This window comes from Symphalangus syndactylus, chromosome X, assembly GCF_028878055.3.
Source record: "Symphalangus syndactylus isolate Jambi chromosome X, NHGRI_mSymSyn1-v2.1_pri, whole genome shotgun sequence".
NCBI classification, from domain to species: domain Eukaryota; kingdom Metazoa; phylum Chordata; class Mammalia; order Primates; family Hylobatidae; genus Symphalangus; species Symphalangus syndactylus.
Window position 1 is genome coordinate 127,904,679 of NC_072447.2, and position 22,743 is coordinate 127,927,421.

The 22,743-nt window shown below is 35.8% G+C and overlaps 1 protein-coding gene across 2 annotated transcripts in view; it reads right to left on the reverse strand.

Moving 5' to 3' along the window:
- Positions 1-22,743, reverse strand: part of TENM1 (teneurin transmembrane protein 1) — an 815,747-nt gene that overhangs the window by 180,325 nt on the left and 612,679 nt on the right. For both annotated transcript variants that reach the window (XM_055269101.2, XM_055269106.2), the window contains 3 exons: positions 6,139-6,324; positions 4,482-4,505; positions 2,432-2,578 (listed from right to left, as the gene is read on the reverse strand). In XM_055269101.2, the coding sequence (XP_055125076.1) occupies positions 2,432-2,578; positions 4,482-4,505; positions 6,139-6,324 (357 nt within the window). The remainder of the gene's footprint in view (positions 1-2,431; positions 2,579-4,481; positions 4,506-6,138; positions 6,325-22,743) is intronic.

The following is a 22,743-nucleotide window of genomic DNA, read 5'->3' on the forward strand; positions in this document are numbered from 1 at the left end:
AATCCTTTTTAGAATGAAGCAGACCACCTAGGTTTATATCCAGGACCTATAATTTGCTTACTACGTGATTTTTAACAACTTACTTGACTTCTCTGTGTCTCAGTTTCCTAATTTGTAAAGTAGTGTTAATGATAGTTCCTGGCCAGGTGCAGTGGCTCACACCTGAAATCCCAGCACTTTCAGAGGCTGAGGCAGACAGATCGCTTGAGCCCAGGAGTTTGAGATGGGCCTGGGCAACATGGTGAAATCCCGTTTCTATTAAAAATACAGACATTAGCCAGGCGTGGTGGTGTGTGCCTGTAGTCCCAGCTACTCAGGAGGCTAAGGTAGAAGGATTACCTGAGCTCCAGAGGCAGAGGTCGCAGTGAGCTGAGATTGTGCCACTGCACTCCAGAATGGGAGACAGAACAAGACCTTGTCTCAAAAAAAAAAAAAAAAATGTTCCTACATAATGGGGATTAAATGAAATAATTCACATAAGGGGCTCAGCACAGTGCCTGGCACATAGTAAATCCTGAATACAAGTGAGATACTATTATTTTCAACATATTGGGAATATAACTATGGGCAATGGGTCATGCTTAACATGCAACAAGAAAACCATATACAGAATATAATTAGGTGTTTGATTGTATGGTGCATATTATCAACACCATGGGTGATTGAGGAGGTGGACGTCAGAAGTTTCATGGGAGATATGGTTTAAGTTGAGACTTAAATTACGGAGAGAGAATAATGGGTGGAGAAGACATGAAGATGTGCCAGGTAAAAGGCATATAATGAAAAAGACAAGAAGGAAAGTGAAGATGAGTCTTAGAGGGCCATCAAAATAAACTAAATAGTTTATCAGTGGATCATTAGATTGCAAACTTCACTCCAGTTTCCAAAACAAGGTTTTCAAGTTATATGGGTAGTAAACAGTCTCTTCAGAAAATAGTCTCTTCTATTTGTGTGTGCGTGTGTGTGTGTGTTTATGTGTGTGTGTTTATGTGTGTGTGTGTGTGGTGTAGTTTATTATCTTTCAAGTGGCTCACTTGAACTATCTCATTTAATACTTATTACAACCCTGTTAGTGTGTGTCTAATTATTCAATCTATCTTTCCGTCTCAAAGTAGAACTGAATCTATATTTATCATCAATATTATCTTAATTCTACTATAGGGAAAAATGGTAATATCATTTAACATCATCAACCCCATTTTAGAAATAAGGAAATTGAAGCATAGAGATATCATAAAACTTGCCCCAAATCATGCAGCTAGTATAAGAGCCAGAGCTAGTATCTGAATCCAGACAGTTTAACTTCAAATCTCTGTGTTCTTAATCACAAAGTTGCCTCCACTTAATTTTGATAAGGTCTTAAAACTTTTAAAGGTTAACTGTTAGCCAGAACAAATAAAGGAAGAAACTCTTACAATGCAGTTTGGTTCTTAAGCCATGACTGCTACCTTATTAATATAAGCCTGCCCCATGTCTGCATTCAAATGACAAGGAATGCAACTGTCTAAGCAGATATAGAAATGTGAGGAGTCAAATATAATAATATACTTCATTTTAAGCTAATATACAGAAATTCAAAAAAAAATTTTTGTTAATTTTATGTTTCCTCGAGTAGAAGGTATGTGGAAAGTGAGGATTTGTTGTTTTAGGCTCACTCAGAGGTGGTTTGGGCAGTTTTGATGTCTGACCGTACAGTGTGTTAGATGTTTTGTTGGCTTTCCTAAGAGAAGTGGTAACTCTGAGGTCTTGGAGCCACAATGGTTTTAAAAAATATCATGTGTAGCTCCTTGATTAAATATTTAAAGTTCTACCATAAATTGTCTTGATGCTATGTCCTCTGAAAGGTATAAAGTGTTACTAAAAGGTAGACACACAAGAGGGAGTTCCAAATAACTAACAACAAAGAAAAATATTTTAGTGTGTCTAGTGCAAACTATGCTAACATCAAACAACTTGAATAGTGGTATGTTAATTTAATTTGATATGATAAATGCCATGGGTATGGGAGGTAGCATGGTGTAGTAGTTGAGAAAATATGCTCTGAAGTCACATAGCCCTAAATTGGAGACTTGGCTCTGCTACTCCCTAGCTATGTGATTCTGGATAAGTCACTTACTATCCCCACCCAGAGCATTAATTTTCCCATCTACAAGTAGGGAAAATAGTAGTACCTATACCTCATAGGGTTATTGTGAGAATTAAATGATACATAACACATGCAAAAAAAAAATTGGAGTACTGCCTGGTCATAGTAATATTCAATAAGTAATGTCTTCTTAATGTGATTGAGACTAAAAGGTAGCATTACCCTATATAACTCAGTATCATTTATACTAGAGATTCCTAATTTTCACGCTTGGCCAGGTTGATTACCACTGTGCTAGAGGCTGGGCTATTCCTTTCTTACGTGAACATTTTATAAATGACTCACCTCCATCATTGTCCAAGTTATCTCCACAAAGCATTTCCATGACAACATTGCAGCCTGTCCCACTCCAACCCACCTGACACACACAGTGCCAACCATTTTGATCCAGGGTACATCGTCCATTTCCAAAGCAGAGCCCTGGGCAGCCATCTGAAAAGACATCAGAGAGTAACCATCACAGAGACATCAGAATGGGATTGGCCAACAATGATGTATTTGCCTATAGGGAAGCATCTAATCATCCGGGCCCCATTCAGATGAGGTGTTGAATAAATGGAAGAGGAGCTTGCTTGCTTGCAAAACCTTCCCAGGGAACTTGTTATCCCTTACTCTGCAGTGGTTTTCCTTAGAGAGCCAATTAAGCTTTATTAATGCTAACCCCAATTCCCAACCCCTGGTTCATATAGGAAGAAAACTATGGCAGCGGCAAGAATTCTTTTTTTCTTTTCACTAAACATATCTCCTCATCTCAATCAAAACTAAATGGATGACGCTGTATCTAGTTATGGCCAATATGTTGGGAAAAGATAGCAGTCCCTATGAAGAGAAACTTTCCCTAACTACTTCTAGCCTGTGCTGATTTTCCCTTATGATGTATTGCTTCAGGACTTAAGTATGTTGGTATACAGTTCAGACCACACCATTAAGTATTTGTTCATATGGTGCCTTAGAAATGTGCTGTAGTTGCTTTACATTTATTCAGCTTTTCTCTTCAAGATTATTATTCATCTGCGGGCTAAGAACTGAAATCTTTACTTTCTATGGTATCTCTCTCAAAAGCTTGCATGATATTATGCTTGTAACAATAATATTAAATGTTAAATAAGTGTTTATGGAATTAATACATGCCAGATCTAGACTTTCTGAATTATACAGAACCGGAAAATATCAAGTCAAGAGGAAAGTGTAGCATTTAAATAACCTTTATCCATTGATAAAGCATCAACACTGACAATGGTTCCTCTTTAGGCTTTAAATTTCTCAGGGATGCCCTACTCTTTGTACCCGTAGTTTGGAGTTCAGCTCTAGCAAAGGGTAACTTCACATGCGCCACATGCACAGTGGGCAGATGAACAGAGAAAGCAACTATAATGCTACTGGGTATTTTCCTAGTAGCAACACAGGACCAGACCTGAATTTTACTGGGAATAGTCCAGTCAATATTCATTTTGGTTTCTTTCTTTGAAAGAAAATTCCAAAAGCATAAAGAGCAAAACAAAAAACAGATTAAAAAATCTGTAGAAGTAACCCAGTGTTCCTTCTAAATAGTTTTCCAAGCAACTATCAACAGACCAGAGGAAGAAAAAATTTAAAAATAAAATGACAGATGGTTGTTAGAAAATATGAAAAGCTTGATGTATATAATATACTCATGACATGGCATATGATGAACATATCTAGGTTTGAGAAGGGAATTTTTATAGTTCTATTCTAATGGATAGGCAATAGATAATTAAGGAGAAATAAAGAATAATTTGGGACATATTAAACTTCTGAAGCTGAGGTAATGAAAGGCACTAGGATATCTGGCAGAAAAACCCTTGCTGTCTCTGTTAAAGGAAGCTCCTTGGAGGGATGGATGATGGGATACTTCTAGGAGGATAATTCTCCTGCCCCTGTAAGGACTTAGGAGCCCTTGTATATGGACTTGGAGCTATATTGTTATGTTAAAGAAAAAGTTCATCCTCTGAACCAAATTATTTAATAATTATTAAGTTATTAAAAATTATTTAAAATTACCTGTGTTATACACACAGATCCAGACACACACACATACACAGAACTCAATATAAAGACAAGAAAAAATAGTCCTTAAAACTGCTTATCAGTCCATTCTATACTACGGTAAAAAGTGACTCTTTGATGTTGAAAAAACAAATGACCTTTTAGTGTGACTATTTTAGCACGAAACTGACAACGTTATATTTAAATAAGATTGCCAAAAATAAAAACAAACAACACAAATGCCAAAAAACACCACCCTTTCTTTCTCACATGCATATTTTCTTTTAAAAATATATTTCTGTTATAAAATTAGTGAGAAAAATCTTACCTCGGACAGCATCTAAGTAGTGAGCTAAAAGGGAGGGGAAAAGAGTGATCAAATGAATTTCTGAGAGACTAAAGCTATACAATATGTACTAATGGTTTACCATCTGTTGCCTGGGAGGAGAACAGCAAACTGTGAACTGCTGAAATGCCTGCAGCTCAAAAGTTGGGTACATGGGCCTGTGTAGTTTGTGAATAATATTTTCTGTGAGAACGATATTAATGGCATATCTGCAAGAAACTCAGGCTTCATAAAAAGTGTCATATTTCATTAGAAGTATAAGAACTGCATTTTCACATTTCAGTAATAACGTCTGTGAAAGAGCACTGGCTTCAACTTCTTATTAGTAATATCTTTAGAAGAGAGTTCTGGAATAACCACCTATGGTAATCATCACAATATTTAAATCCTCTTATGTAAAGGCAATAAACTTACTGTAGTACAGGAATGTAATTACTTAAGCTACACATCTGAATCTCACCCCTCTCCACCTTTTTAATGAATCTTAACTATTTCCCACAGTTGCAGAACAAGACTTACTGTACCTTTAGTAGAGAAGTAATGCAGTTTATGAAGATTATATGTTATATATGTTATATGTATTATATATATTATACATTACTTTGGCAAGTTCCAACCATTATAACAAAATACTTTCACCTAAAAATGAAAGCTGTAGTACAGTCTAAGAGTCTAACGAGGGAAAAGCCTACAAACAATAAATTGGGAATCCAGAGGCCCACATTTGCCTTTGCTCTGCATGAATTTTCTGTGTAGTCAAGGAATGCCACTGGAACACAGGAACACCCTGTGACCCACTTTCTTTAGCTGAACAATGGGAATCATACTTGTTACTCTGTATTAATGACAACCTTTCTATGCAAAGGTTTCTTGCATAGAAACCTTAGCGGTGGATAGAAATATATGTTAAGGGCTTTGCTTTTTTTTTTTTTTTTTTCAGAAAAAGAAAATATTTTATAACTGAAATATTTATTTTTAATATCTTTTATAGTGTGAAGATCACATGATAAATTAATTATTACATAGGCTTTTCCATATTCACAGATCTTTTCCCCTTGTGAAATTAACAATAAGGGGTGAAGAGAGAGTGGTGGCTTCAGCACCAACTCTCTACACTACCGGATAAACAATTCAACACAAATGTTCTATTGATGATAGGTCAGAAGTGCCTTCCTCGTATACATTAAAGACAGCCTCTAATGATATCGAATGGCCCCTGTTAAAGTAGTCCCATTTAATGAAATTGCCTCTAAGTGCTTTCAACCGAAACAACCTATACTTTTCAAAAGGAAAAATGGGCAGAGAATATTACCTTCACAACAAAAGCACTTTTCTTATTAACTAATGACACTTTATTCCAATGTAACACCTTTCACTTGAGTAACTCAAAGCACTCGAAAGCAGAAAACATAAGGAATATTGAAGTAATAAGAAAGGAAACAACACAAGAAATACGTAGAATGTCATCGACAAAAGAAGAAACCTACCAGTTTACAAAACTTTAAAACTTGTAACCAACCCTCCTTCTCCTCCTCTACTCCAAACTCAAATTCTACTAAATGCCTAGTGATTGACTCACTAGACTGCTCTTAACTTCAACTAATCCAACTTACTTTGGTTAAAGTATGGTGGTACTTACCAATTGTGCAGTGGTCGCCCTCCCATCCAGGGCTACACTCACATTTTCCATCTTTGCATTGGCCATGCTCAGTACAATGAGAATGACAGGAGCGTTCCTCACATGTTGGTCCTACCCAGCCTTCTTCACACTGGCAAATTCCTCTTGAGCAGACTCCATGGCTACCACACTCCATGGTACACAGCTCTGTGGGGAATTCAAAGAAGATATATTAACATATTTTGTTAAAACAAGCATCCATTCTTCCAAAAAACATTATAATTACCAAAAATCCCTGTCTGTATTTATATTTTATGTATTTATTATTTTAATAGAGATGGGGTCTTGCTATGTTAACCAGGCTGGTCTTGAACTTCTGGCCTCAAGTGATCCTCCCACCTTGGCTTCCCAAAGTGCTGGGATTACAGATGTGAGCCACCATGCCCTGCCTATACTTATATTTTAAACAAAATGTTAATAAACAATTTATATAAACAAGATGTCACAAAGATCTGAATGAATGTGCAAGAAACTCTAAAAAGAGGTAGTTAAGTCTCTAAGAATAATATAAAACTCTAAGCCAAACTGATTTTGAGAAGTCTATAAAATGATAATGGCATTCAAGGCTTAGAAATGAGATTAATGACAAACAAATGCCAACCGGGTTTCACTAAAAATTCATTAACATCACAGATAATGTTGCAAGAATTTTATGATACTTTAAGATATCACTGGGGGAAAAATCCCAATAAAACAGTGCCCTAACTTCATTCAGAAAGACAAGTTCATTAATTGGAAAGATAATAACTTTCTAATAAAATTCATAATATACAAAAGGTAAAGATGCCAATGATGACAACCAGCTGGTTTCCCTGATCATACTAACAATATTTGCATTTATTTTAAGCATATAAAATTAACCCTGGTTGATTAAAGTACACAGCCTTCTTATCTTCAAATGCTACTCAGTATTTAGACAGTATAATAATGATGATGTGTACTGGCTCTGCTGAGTTTCTTTCCTTTGTCCCTTTGACTTTTTGTTGAGAAATGTTGAATATTAATAAAGTCATGACAGTAGATAAACCAACATGAAAGCATGGCAAGCCTCTTTCGTGATTGAATTCCCTTGCTGGAGGAAGAGAAGTAGGATAAAAACCTACAGAAAGAATGAAATATGTTTTGGGAACAATAGGCCACATATTCCTGAAAGGAAAAGACGGTGTTCTGGAAGCCAGGTTGTATCTTTCACAGTCTCAAATTCTGAAACTAGTTTAATATACTTAGAGGCATTGATATTAATATTCTCCACAGACAGCAGAGTTATTTTTCAGTAGATGACAATATTCTTCTGATAAAGCCATGATTATGAGTTTTATTATAATCTGGATCAATTTGTTCATAAGTTTACTCGTAAGTACTCTTTGAAGGTCAGGGTATGATGGAAAGGGTAGTAAATTTTGAAATAAAGATAACTGCATCCTTGATTCCTCTACTTAGTACCTATGGACTCTTAGGCAACTTACTAACATATTGTCTTTTTTTTTTTGAGTCATGTTGTTTTATTTAATTTTTGTTGAAGAACACATTAAATTAGCTCTCACACTGTGGTATGGACTTCTCTCTTTTCCACCAGTGTTCTTCAGGGTGATTTTTCCAGTGGGCTTGGTTAGGACTGTGTGGATTACTGTGATGCTTCACTCTCAGTGGGGATTTTCCAGCAAAGATGAGCTTCATTAAACAATGATTGGGTTCATGGATTTATAATTGGAGTGATTTTCTTCAAACTGTAATAAATTTCAGTGTTACCTTTTTCTGAACGCCCTTTTTAAAAGGGATTCCATAGCAAGTCTTCTGGAATAATACCTTTTAGATAATTCTCTTTTTTTCTTTTTTTAAAAATTATTATTATACTTTAAGTTTTAGGGTACATGTGCACAATGTGCAGGTTTGTTACATATGTATCCATGTGCCATGTTGGTGTGCTGCACCCATTAACTCGTCATTTAGCATTAGGTATATCTCCTAATGCTGTCCCTCCCCCTTCCCTCCACCCCACAACAGTCCCCGGAGTGTGATGTTCCCCTTCCTGTGTCCATGTGTTCTCATTGTTCAATTCCCACCTATGAGTGAGAACATGCGGTGTTTGGTTTTTTGTCCTTGCGATAGTTTGCTGAGAATGATGGTTTCCAGTTTCATCCATGTCCCTACAAAGGACATGAACTCATCATTTTTTATGGCTGCATAGTATTCCATGGTGTATATGTGCCACATTTTCTTAATCCAGTCCATCGTTGTTGGACATTTGGGTTGGTTCCAAGTCTTTGCTATTGTGAATAGTGCCGCAATAAACATACATGTGCATGTGTCTTTATAGCAGCATGATTTATAGTCCTTTGGGTATATAGCCAATAATGGGATGGCTGGGTCAAATGGTATTTCTAGTTCCAGATCCCTGAGGAATCGCCACACTGACTTCCACAATGGTTGAACTAGTTTACAGTCCCACCAACAGTGTAAAAGTGTTCCTATTTCTCCACATCCTCTCTAGCACCTGTTGTTTCCTGACTTTTTAATGGCCATTCTAACTGGTGTGAGATGGTATCTCACTGTGGTTTTGATTTGCATTTCTCTGATGGCCAGTGATGATGAGCATTTTTGCATGTGTTTTTTGGCTGCATAAATGTCTTCTTTTGAGAAGTGTCTGTTCATATCCTTTGCCCACTTTTTGATGCGGTTGTTTGCTTTTTTCTTGTAAATTTGTTTGAGTTCATTGTAGATTCTGGATATTAGCCCTTTGTCAGATGAGTAGGTTGCAAAAATTTTCTCCCATTCTGTAGGTTGCCTGTTCACTCTGATGGTAGTTTCTTTTGCTGTGCAGAAGCTCTTTAGTTTAATTTGATCCCATTTGTCAATTTTGGCTTTTGTTGCCATTGCTTTTGGTGTTTTAGACATGAAGTCCTTGCCCATGCCTATGTCCTGAATGGTATTGCCTATATTGTCTTAATCTCTGTTTGCGTAAGAATGCAATAGAAGTAATAATACTTATACATCACAAAGCTGTTGGACAGATTTGAAATATAGTTTAGAGATGTAACCAACAGGACTTGCTCAAAATTGGATATAAGGGATGAAGGAAAGGGAAAAATAAAAGTTTGGCTTAAACAAATGGATAGATAATGCTGTCATTAATGAAATGGGAAAGGTTAAGGGAAAAATAAGGGTGGAAAATCAAAAAGATTAACCTTAAGATATATGTAAAAAGCCAAGTGAAAATGTCAGTGCAACCAGCAGAATATATGATTCTGACAGGCCAGGGCTAGAGATATAAAATTGGCCATCATTAGCATATAGGTGATATTTAAAGGCATGGAAATAACTGGTTGATACCCCTAAACAGGGAATAGAAGAGCCCTGAAGAAAGATCAGGTAGAAAAAAGAGGAACCATCAAAGGAAACTGGGATGGAGAAGGCGGTGAGTGATAAGAAGAAATCCAGGAGACTGTGGTGTAACTAAAGCACAAGAGGACACTTTTCAATAAAGGAGTGTTTAACTACATCTAATATTGCTGAGAGGTCAAGTAAGGCACAGGCAGAGAGGTGCTCGTTGGATTTATCAGCATGGAATTTGTTGATGACGTTAGGAAAAGATGTACTGATAAAGGTGTAGTTGAAAAGCCAAATTGGAATGGGTGGAAAAGTGAATGGAAAGCTGTGCAGGGAATCATCAGGTTGTGAGAAAAGTCTAGGGCACAGAAAAACGTATCTTAAAAACGTGGGCCTTGGCTTAAAAAGTGGTAGCCCAGGTAGAATTATCCTGAAAGAACCCCTGGTCCTGAATCTTGGTCTGAATCTCTGATAATTTGTATTTATAATTTCAGTTCTTGTAGTAAGGCTGATATTATCATTCTGTTCCCCTTCATGGCCTCCTCCCAAGGCATTAAAAACTGAACTGAAAGGGCCTTTATAAGATTAGGCACTAATTGGTTAAAGCTAGTCAAGTCAGCTCTGACTAGAATAGTTAAAAGCAAACATTTTTCATATATTGCTTTGTACAACTATAAATGTTAGGCATAGAGGAGTATAGCATTCTGATTTCTGTTTGAAAAGTAATAGGACTAGATGAACAGTATTGGCCAAACAGCAGACCAGGCTATTTTCAAACTATCTCTATATAAACCATTAGAAATGTTGGATATAATGTAACAATTTTTTAAATTGCATGTCTTGGCTCACAAAAAAAGAGAAATCTTCAAGTGCCAGAAGCAAAGAGGATGCTAAAAGCCAAAGCAGTCAATCCTCTGGTAGCCTTGAGAGTTATTATACCCAATTACGACTAGGGGCTTGGGTACTTATGTCCACAAAGAAAAAAGAGATGAGGTCTTGGACCTATTTCAGACAGGGAGTTGGACTAAATCTCCAGCATAAAGTTGGAGCCACTTGAAAGGCTGCAGTCTCAGTAAGATGGTGAGTAATAAACTGTACCCACTAGCCCAGAGAGATGACAAAGAAGCACCGACTATTGAGTATAAAACAATAATAATAAAAAATCTGGAGCTAGGAAACAATGTAGAAATAAAATACTATCGCTTAATAATATGTAAGATGGAGTGTCCTGAATGAAATATTTGGAAAGCCTTATATTATTTGGGAGTTAGGTAACTGGTACTTTGTCAAGTATGCATATGAAAACACAAAGGTGGAATTCTGTTTCTAGTAATAGGGACCTAAGTAATTTTTACTATTCCCTTCTGATGAGAACTAGAAAATCTAAACAAAATATATTTTAAAATCTTTTGGGAGTTAGTGGAGTTCACAAAACAGTAAAGAATTACTGTGCCAAGTTCCAGAAGAAAAAGAAAACCCAGAGAGAAGAGCCTAACATTTATGGATGCTTTTCCTGTAGCAGCATCTGTCAATTATACTAGAGGGAGCTAGAAGGCTCAGAGACTGAGTAGAGCTTTTTCAGTCTCATGGAATCAGAAAAAAAAAAATTGAATTGATAATGGCTAATAAATTTCCAACATTAGCCAGGCACATTGGCACACACCTGTAATCCCAGCACTTTGGAAGGGTGAGGTGGGCAGGTCACTTGAGCGCAGGAGTTTGAGAAGAGCCTGTGCAACATAGTGAGACTCCATCTCTACAAAAAATACAAAAAATAGCTGGGTGTGGTGGCATGTGCCTACAGCTACTCAAGAAGCTGAGGTGGGTGGATTGCTTGAGCCCAGCAGGTGGAGGCTGCAGTGAGCCATGTTCATGCCACTGCACTCTAGCCTGGGCAACGGAGTGAGACCCTGTCTCAAGCAAACAAACAAACAAAATCCAACATTGAAGAAAGCAGTAAGCCAAATAAATGAAGCAAAATTGAAAGAAGAAGAAAGGGAAAAGGACAAATTCACAATCATAGTCAGAGACTTTACAGCCCCGCTCTCACACCAACTGATAGAGCAAGCAAACAAATCAGAAAGAATATGAAATATTTGAGCAGCATGGTTAACAGATTTGATCTAATTGATACATATAAAACACTGCCATAAATGACTACAAAATACACATAATGTATTTCAAATGTATATAGAATATTTACAAATATTGACCATGTGCTAGGCTCAAAAGCAAGTTTCGATATATTTAGAAGTACTGAAATCATACATAGGCTATTTTAAGCCCAGTATGAAATTAAATTTGAAATTAGTAATAGCAGATGAATCTAAAATCCATACATGTTTGGAAATCAAGAAATATACTTTCAAATAAAACATTAAACAAATAAGACATCATCATGAAAATTGGAAAAGAGATTGAAATGAATGAAAATGTGTAATATAACTAAATCCATGTGTACAGAAAAATTTATAAGGTAGAAAAACGAGCTGAAAAACCATGACCTAAGTACTGATTCTAAGAAATTAGAAAAAGAAAACCAATGTATACAAGAAAGTAGGAGGAAGAAAATGCTAATTTTAAGAGCTAAAACTAATACAATAGGAATAAATGTACTACAGAAAGAATCAGCAAAGTCAATACTTGATGATTGGCGCAGACCAATAAAATTGATAAACTCCTGGTGGAGACTGATCAAGATGAAAATACAGAAGACCCAGATAACCAGTATTGGGAATAAAAAAGTATGACATTGCTATATATAGTACAAACATAAAACATCCTAAGAGGATATTACTAACAGCTTTTTGCCAATACATCTGAAATTTTTGATGAAATGAACAAATTTCTAGAATAATACAACTTAATAAACTACAAGAAAAAATGGAAACTGAATAGTTTCTATAAAGAAACTTAATCCATAATGGAAAACATTACCACAAAGAAAATTCCAGTCTCAGATGACTTCATCTGTAAATATACCAAACTTTTAAGAAAGAAAAATTGCCAATCTTAAATAAACTTTTCCAAAAAATAGAAAAGAGGAAACTTTTAACAGTATGCCTTATGAGGTCAGCATAATCCTGATATAAAATTCTGAAGGATATTATTTAAAAAACATATGCCAATCTTTCTCATGAAGATCTCATTCATGGATACAAAAATCCTAAACAAAAATTAACATAGCAAATATAGCATTACATAACAAGAAATAATATCATGACCAATTTGTGCTTATTCTAGGAATATATTACAAGATTGCTTTCACATTTGAAAATTAACAAATGTAATTCATCACATATATGGAATAAAAGAGGAAAATCAAGTTATCATCTCAATAGATATATAATAGGTATTTGATAAAATACTAAACATCCATTCATGATAAAAACTTGTAGCAAACTAAGACTAAAAGGAAATTTTAAGTTAACTTGTAATTAAAAGGAACTTTTAACTTTAATTTTAAAACTAAGACTTTTTAAATTTTTTTTAATTTTTATTTATTTTTTAATTTTATTATTATTATACTTTAAGTTTTAGGGTACATGTGCACAATGTGCAGGTTTGTTACATATGTATACATGTGCCACGTTGGTGTGCTGCACCCATTAACTCGTCATTTACATTAGGTATATCTCCTAATGCTATCCCTCCCCCCTCCCCCCACCCCACAACAGTCCCCAGAGTGTGATGTTCCCCTTCCTGTGTCCATGTGTTCTCATTGTTCAATTCCCACCTATGAGTGAGAACATGCGGTGTTTGGTTTTTTGTCCTTGTGATAGTTTGCTGAGAATGATGGTTTCCAGTTTCATCCATGTCCTTACAAAGGACACGAACTCATCTTTTTTTATGGCTGCATAGTATTCCATGGTGTATATGTGCCACATTTTCTTAATCCAGTCTATCGTTGTTGGACATTTAGGTTGGTTCCAGGTCTTTGCTATTGTGAATAGTGCCACAATAAACATATATGTGTATGTGTCTTTATAGCAGCATGATTTATAATCCTTTGGGTATATACCCAGTAAAACAAAAAACAACAACAAAAAAACTAAGACTAAAAGGAACTTTAAATTTGATAAAGAGTAGCTACAACACCCCATAGCAAACATCATAATAGTGAGATGTTGAAATCTTTTTTTGTGTTATTAAGACTGAGAAAAGATGCCTATGATCATCACTTCTACACAATATAATTCTGGAGGTCCTAGCCAATGAAATTATGCAAGAAAAAGAAAACTTGTATAAACACTGAAAAGGAATAAATAAAGTCATCATCACTCAAAGGCAGTACAACTTTAATTTAATGGACATATATAGGACCTCAAAGCTATGACTATACAATACATATTCTTTCCAAGCACACACAGAATAACCCACAAAAACTGACGAAGATTTGTCTACAATGCAAGACTCAATAAATGCCAAAGATTCCACAGCATATGGATTATTCTGCTTCACAAAATGCAGTAAAATTAGAAATCAATAAACAAAAAGATAACAAAAGAAAAATCCCAGAAAGGTGTTCTTTAAAAACACACTTAAAAATAATTCATGAATTATGTTTCAAAAACTACAATGGAATTACAAATTGAGTAACAATGAAATACTATTTACAAAAACTTGTGGGATGCAGCCTAGACAGTAACTTAGAGGAAATTTACAGCCTGAAATGCATGTAGTAGAAAAGAAGAATAATTGAAATCTAATGAGCAAAGTGTCCAAATCAAGGATTTAGAAAAAGGACTACATATAAGTAGATGAAAGACACAACAAAGCCAAGAGCAGAAGGTAATGAAATTGGAAACAAAGAAACAACAGAGAAGATCAACAAAATCAAAATCTGCATCTTTGAGATGAATATAAAAAATAGAGAAACCTGCGGCAAGGTAATAGAGCTAGAAAAAAGGAAAAGAAAGAATACAAATAAACATTAAAGATTAAAATTCAAAAATAGAGACTGCTATTAACAAGTTTATGCAAGTAAGTCTGAAACCTTAAAGTAGACGTTTTTCCAGAAAACAAATGGATGTGAGAAGAAATAGAAAACCTGAATACACATTAAAAACATTGAAAATTGCCCAGATGGTTTTACAGGTGTATTTTGTCAAATTTTCAAAGGACAGATAATCTCTATTTTAAACTATACCAGAGAACAGGAAAAAAGGGAAACCATCTTGAATCATTTTATAAGAATATAATCTAGTTCCAAAACAGTTCCAAAATAGAGTAAGAAAAGGAGAAAATGAGTTTTTTTTAAAGGTGAGATGTCTCTATTTTGCCCAGACTGGACTTGAACTCTTGAGCCCAAGTGATTCTTCCACCCCAGCCTCCCAAGTATCTGGGACTGCAGTTGTGTTCCACCTTGTCCAGCTCTAGAAATGATTTCTTAATAGGCCAATCTCACTTATAAACATGGCTGAAAAAATCTCCAAGAAAAATATCTGGTAATCAAACCAAAAATGCACACACACATACACACACACACATGCATACACCAGTATATAGAAGTCACAGCCAAATAAACATGAATGCTAGGATGGTTTAACTTTAGAAAAATCTATCAATGTAATTCACCACTGAATTTTACTTTCACACATTTCATAATGATTAAAGAAAAATTATAATTTTATTATTACATGTAGAAAGTACCATTTAAAATTTAGTTCCTATTTATGATAGAATCTCCTAGAAAAACATGGCTAAAAGATAACTTACTAGGCCGGGCGCGGTGGCTCACGCTTGTAATCCTAGCACTTTGGGAGGCCGAGGCGGGCGGATCACAAGGTCAGGAGATCGAGACCACGGTGAAACCCCGTCTCTACTAAAAATACAAAAAATTAGCCGGGCGTGGTGACGGGCGCCTGTAGTCCCAGCTACTTGGAGAGGCTGAGGCAGGAGAATGGCGTGAACCCGGGAGGCGGAGCTTGCAGTGAGCCGAGATCGCGCCACTGCACTCCAGCCTGGGTGAGAGAGCGAGACCCCGTCTCAAAAAAAAAAAAAAAAAAAAAAAAAAAAGATAACTTACCGAGTATGGTAAAGGTGATTTACCAAAATCCTATAGTAAGCATCATATTTAGTACAAAAGTAGAGTAATATATTCCTCTTAATGTCAGAAGAAGTGCTAGAATTAACTACAGCTTCTAACTCAATGTTGTATTGGAAATCTTAGCACAAAAAGGCAACCAGATACATAAAAAAGTGGAATGCCTGAAAAGGAAGAGATAAAATTGAACATACAGGTAAACTATGAAAGCCACAAGGTTTCTGGATGTAAAATCAAAAGGAAAAAATCAATAGCATGCCTAGATATCGGGGACAGCAAATTAGAATATGTACTTTTTTTTTCTAAATAAAAGGTCCCATTAACAATAACAGCAAATATAGCAAAAAAAAGGTTCCATACTCCTTTACATAAAATTTTAAAACTTTATTAAAGAACACATAAAAAGACCCAATCAATGGAAAGATATACTGTGTTCATGGCTCACAAGGCTTAATATCATTAGAATGTCAATTTTTCTGTACTAGTTCTATAAATTCAATGTAATTCTGGTAAATATGCCATCATAGAGCTTGAAACATGATCCTAAAATCCACATGAAACAGAAAAGGCCAAGAATATCCAAGAACATTTTGAAGCATACCTATTAATACTAGGGGGTGTGTGTGTCTGTCTGAACCTAAATATCCATCAATGGGAAAGGATATATAAATTTTAATATATTTATGCAGTGCAAAAAATATAGCAGTTAACTTGAGTAAGGTAGAGATCCATGTCTGAATATGGATAAACTTTAGAAACATAATGATGAAGGAGGAAAGCAAGTTATTCATATGAAATTTAAACACATGTGGAACAATACAATATATTTTATGGATATATACATATTTGGAAAAGCCTAAAAATGTGTATTGTATGACAATGAATAGACTGAGGATAGTGGTTTCTGCTGCAGAGAAGAGAGGCAGATGGGATCACAAAAGTATACATAGGGACTTTGTTTGTATTTATTAATTTTTAAAGCAAAGTAGTGGGTTTACAGCTGTTCATTATGTTATCTTACATGTCTGAAATATTTCATAATAATTTACAAAAGAAAAAGAAAATCAGTAAAAAACAACTGTCTTTAGAGACTGACTGTTCTATTGAATAAATAACTGGAGATATGACTTAACATAACTCTTACACAATACACTCCACAGATACAAACCAAACCACGAGTCGGATAGGATTCAGCACAGCAAGTATCCAGGTGGGAAGCAATATCCTCATGAATGAGGGAATCCTCTACAAAATGAATTACTACAAATGGAGAAGCAGAGCTTAAGCAATAAGCATTCCTCATTTTGAACTGCATCAACATTTCTGCAATTGCATCCAGCTCCAAATAGAGTTTCTGGACTGATTCTAAGATGTTTTTCAATCCCAATCTTCCAATAATCAGCAGTGGGGTTGGTGTGGGTGAAGAACTAACAGAAAACAGATGCTGGCAATTGTATAATTTATAAACAAGATAGAAATGATATTTGCTCTGATACATTTGTCTCATGAATAGTTCTATTTTCTGTGTAATATTTTCTATCTTGTTGAAAATACATTAACATTACAGGCTACAAAATATGACAAAAGAATGCTAAAATATAAACATTCTTCTGTGCAAATGTATTGGAAAAGAACATGAAAAATATAGGCAGACACTTTAAAGTTCTATTGAGACATTTCATTTTTAATAAGTTTCTTTATGCATGTCAACAATGAACAACACTTGTATAAATTGAACTCAGATACAACTGGAACACTTCTTTGTTGCATGCTGACAAAGAACAATTGGATTAAACAGTAAATCCTTCAGAGCCTCCCTCAGAACCACTTCTCTGAGATTTACTTTTTAGGCAAAAGTTTCCAGTAATGTAAACTCTGTTATTCTTGACCCCTCTGCCTTCTCCAATATTAGATGGTGATCATATTTGGTACCCCAAAAGATTAAATCTGGTTATCAGTTTCTAAAGTATACATTTATGCAAAATTTTCAAGATTAAAATACGGCATTCTAAACAAGGAAGAGACACCTCTGATGTAAAAATTCATAAAAATTAAGAAATTATTACATATTTTCTTGCCCAGCATCTGGTAGAAGCAATTAAAGATCAGAGTAAATTAGGCTGAAAGGGAAAGCACAGGGAAGAACAGAGAATGAATGAGCCTGAATAGACAGAGACCCTCTCTTTGTTAGACTTTACTGCAATTTTTCTTGGGGAAACTAAACTATGAGGATTTTCTCATTGTTTTGTATGATTAATATTAGAAATAACAGTAAGAAAAAAAGTAAGGCTATATTGGCAAGTGTAGGCAGTGCCACCTCAAGCTGTTTAAGGGCTGAAAAAAATTTTGGTGTATACCGAAAATTTCACTAAAATCAAGCAATGATTCAACTAATAATAGTAAACATTATTACAAACAAAAGTTTGTGTACCGTGTATTGTTTCACCAAGTATTTGGATCATTTTCATTTTACTGATTTCAACTCCTTCCATTTCTCAGTAGCAAATATTCTACTAGAAAGTAGGACTACTATAAGTCACTGTTAACTTTATATCAATAGAACACACGTGCACACATGCATGCACATGCACACATATATACATGCATGCACACACACACATATATACATGCATGCACACACATATTTTTGGTGTCTATTTCTCTAAAAGTAATTTGAAGAACATATTAGTTGATGAGGTATCATATCTGTTTTATTGCATATGGTTAAATTAAATACCATCTCTAACCAATCTTTACAAGTACCTTGCTGTGATAAAGATTTGGCTTTACTGTGGGATAAGTATCACGTTTTCTATGCTTGAAGTATAATAGTATCTCCTCATTTTAACACAGAAAATCTATAACATAATACTTGTCCCTCAGCCTCAGCATTACAATGATGCTTCAGTGTATCTCAGTAGTTTTAATACTACCTTAAATCTGAACAATTAAACTGAAGAGATTCAAAATGATACAAAATGTCAGCTAGCTTTAACTGAACAAATAGCAACATACAAGCAGCGTAACAACAGCAACACACTCCAGCCTATACAAAACCTTGAGGGGGTTCTCAAATTCTTGATGGATAAGAACAAAAATCCCAAGGAATCTAGCATGTGAAGATCAAAAGTTGTAATGACTTTCAGCTTAGTGTTTCATGGATCTTGATTGTCACATGGTTTTGGATTTCCTTTATAAAGGAACTGGTTAACTGTTCTTTGGTAGGTCTGAATAACCTGACAAGACAGAAAAATCCATGCCTGACTCACAACTTTTGAATTCGATAAAATAAGTCAGTTGGCCTTTTCACTATACAGAATCTTTCCTTTGGAATAAATCCTGTTTCCTTGCTTGCTAAATAAAATATTCTCCCTAACTCTAGATGTCACATTTTGGTTAGCTTAGTGATCACAAGCTCAAACTATTGAAGATGAGGTGAACTTCTACTCATTTGTAGCTACAGACTGCAAGAGTGTGTTTCAATCCTTTGATTATAAACCTGACACTTTTGCCTATCCAAATAGTATCCTCAAATGCCAAAGAATGTTGAAATCTAGACATTTGCTTATCATTTGACCCATTAGGTACCAGATTGTCAGGGTAAAACCATCACCCTAAAGGAACAAATATTAACTTTTTTTTTTTTTTTTTTTTTTTTTTTTGAGACGGAGTCACACTCTGTCTGTCACCCAGGCTGGAGTGCAGTGGTGTGATCTCGACTCACTGCAACCTACACTTCCTGGGTTCAAGTGATTCTCCTGCCTCAGTCTCCTGAGTAGCTAGGACTACAGGCACACACCACCATACCCAGAAAATTTTTGTACTTTTAGTAGAGACGGGGTTTTGCCATGTTGGCCAGGCCGGTCTCGAACTCCTGATCTCAGGTGATCCACCTGCCTCGGCCTCCCAAAATGCTGGGATTATAGGTGTGAGCCACTGTGCCCAGCCCCGCAAATATTAACTTTTAAGGCTCATGATCTGTCATGAGTAGTAGGCCATGGGATTGCTCAGCCATGGCAGAGTTTGTTTTGGTTTATCTACAGCTTTTCACTTAGACCTTCTTATCGTAATTGCTGTCTAGGTGCAGTTTGTGACCACCTAAAAGGGCAAGCTTAACTGCCTCATAGAGGTATGAAATGCATGTCTCAGACATCAGTAAAACAGTGCTCTCACTTATAAAACTATATACACTATATAGTGTATATCATTTATAAAACTACTACTGGAACAATTATACTACATCTTGTCTAAGAGTGGCTACTTAAGAACTATTTCTTGGTAAGTTAGAAGGCTACTTTTCGTATATAAAGTTTAACACTCTTGGGCATGATTTGGTAAAATGCTAAAACTGCACCAGGTAGAATTTTTTCTCCCTTTCCTGAATGATATTTGACCTGCTTTCCCTTTTTCAGAAAATTTTGACATTACCTCTCCTCAAAATGAATTTTCGTTAGTCCCCTTGATGCACATCTAAATTACCTACATGGTGTTATTCTAAGGCAATAAGCCTCCCAACTTAGCAAAGAAACTCTACAAACCAAAGATCTTTAAATACACATCTAAGTCCCCAAGCAAATCTGATAGCATACTTCAGTGGCAAAGCCAAAGCTGTATGCTGGAAGAACACTTCACGCAGACTAAAAATCTTACTCTAAATGAGAAAGAGCTCACTGAGTTGTCTTCCCCATCCCATTCAACACTATTGCTAAGGGCTCACCATGCTTTAGAACACTAACTCTAATTGGAGTCCACAAGAGAGATGATACTAGCAATCATCAGGCAACCTTTGCAATGGTGGTAGGCTTCTGCATCCTGAATGCAGAAGGTGTGTTCAAGGCATTACAAAGGCATGGAAAGCAGCTTTCTGTCAAAGACCTGGACAGGGGCTGCATACATATTTACAAAGCTGCCATCACAGCCCAACAGACCATGCACCAACAGTTTATTTTTACCCTTATAAATAAACATGACAGGGGAGAAAAGAAATGTAAAGAACCCAGAGTCAACAAAATCCTCAGCATGAAGAAGAAAAAGGCATATAAATGTCCTTATATAGTATTTCAATGCATAGTTTAGTGTCATTTAAGACATTTAGTTTTAAAAAAATTTATAGTTTTACTCTATGGCAATCATCAAGGCTCTATGGTTATTAGTGTCATCTGAACTTTAAGACATGTATTTTGTATGTTTCCTATGAGTCGCCACACCCATTCTTCTAAGGATTAATAATGGAGTAAAGTATTTGACTTTATGTCTATCCTTGTCTCATGATATCAGCATTCTCGTGAGGTTACAATGTACTGTAGGAAAGCTATGAGGAGGTAGTATATCAATCTAGGTACATTTACACAAAGTTAAAGTCCTTGGCTCACTCTCAATTTCACAAATAACATGCATGCTATGCATTTCTACCTGGCTAAGCCACCAGCACCTTTAAACTCAACCTGTTTATAGCCTACATTTTAATCTCTACTCATGAATCAGTTCTTTATCCTGATTTCACTATTTTTTTTTTTTGAGGCAGGGTCTCACTCTGTTGCCCAGGCTGGAGTGCAGTGGCTAGATCATGGGTCACGGTGGCGTTGACCTCTCAGGCTCAAGCAATCCTCCCGCCTCAGCCTCCTGAGCAGCTGGAACTAGAGACACATGCCACCATGCCCAGCTAATTAAAAAATTTTTTTCTGTAGAGATTGGGTCTCACTATGTTGCCCAGGCTGGTCTTGAACTCCTGGGCTCAAGCAATCTTCCTGCCTTGGCTTCCCGAGTAGCTGGGATTACATGAATGAGCCACCACATCCAGTCTGATTTTGCTATTTTTGTTAATATCATGATAATAGTCCTAGTTTCCAAGGTTAGGAAATTTGGCATTATGCTTTCATTTTCCTTTTGCCTTATGCTCATATCCAATTACATCTTTCAGTTCTTCTGTTTTCAACACTTCTTCTATTTCTCTCTCTCTGGAGGGCCAGGATAGCATAGTGATTAAGAGTATGTACTCTAAAGCCTGATTTCCTGGTCTGGAATCCTGGCTCAGAGATCGATTAACTATGGGACCTTGAGCATCTCACTAAATCTTTCTATGCTTTGGTTTCCCATCTATAAAATGGGGTTGGTACAAGGAACAAATGAGTCAATATATTTAAAGTGCTTACATATATTACATATAGTGCTGGGTACACAAGTATTACATAACTGTTAGAAATTATGACTACCTCTGTTTCCAATACACTTATCTGGCCCTTCACCATCTTTTGTCTTGAGTCTCACAAAAGCCTCCTCATCGGCTTCACAAATGCTCTGTTCTCTTTTTAAACATCCCACATACAACTATAAGCTAGAATAATAGAATCTTAGGGCTTGGGAAAACTTTAAAATTCATCTGGCCAGCCCTTCACTTTGACATACAAACTTCCTAACTTTCCAATATTTTCCCAAAAGTTCAGCTATACGTCACAAAGCCAGTCAATTCTATATTTATGCAGCCATATTAGAAAGTAATTTGTTGATTTGAACTGAAATCTGCTGTCCATTTTCTGTCACCAATTAGATTTATTTGTGTCCTTTAATTCTGCCAAAAATTAGCATACTCTCTTTTCTACTGGTCAGCCCTTCAGATCATTGAAGATAGCTATTTAATCTCAATTAAATTTTTCTTCATCTAGCCACCCTTGAGTCCTACAAATGTTGCTCATGTTACATTGTTTGCTTACCCTTAACATATGGGTTACTCTTCTCTGCACAAAGCACAGCTCTGGTTACACACTACACAGAAAAATATTTCATAGTTTACCAAAGCACACTTAAGTCCAAAATCCTTAGCCTAGAAATCTAAACTCTCTCTAACCAAGCCCCAACTGTTACTTTTTTGACTTTGGTTTTCATGGTTCTCCAGCTTGCATCCTTTGCTACAGACAAATTTGACTGCTAGCCCTATTCTATTTAGTAGAATCACCTTCCTTTTCATGCTTTTGGGGCTCTACAATGTTTTCCCTTTCTTTTTCAAGGCCTTTCCCACAGCCTGTCTCTACCTGCACAAATGATTTTTCCACTTGAAGCTTGAATGACACCTTCTTCAGGCAACAGTTCATGGTCTGAGATGCTCCAAGGCAGGGATGACCTCCTCCTCTTCTATACTATTATAGAGTTTTGTTTACACATGTATTATGATTGTTATGCCATACAATATTTTATTG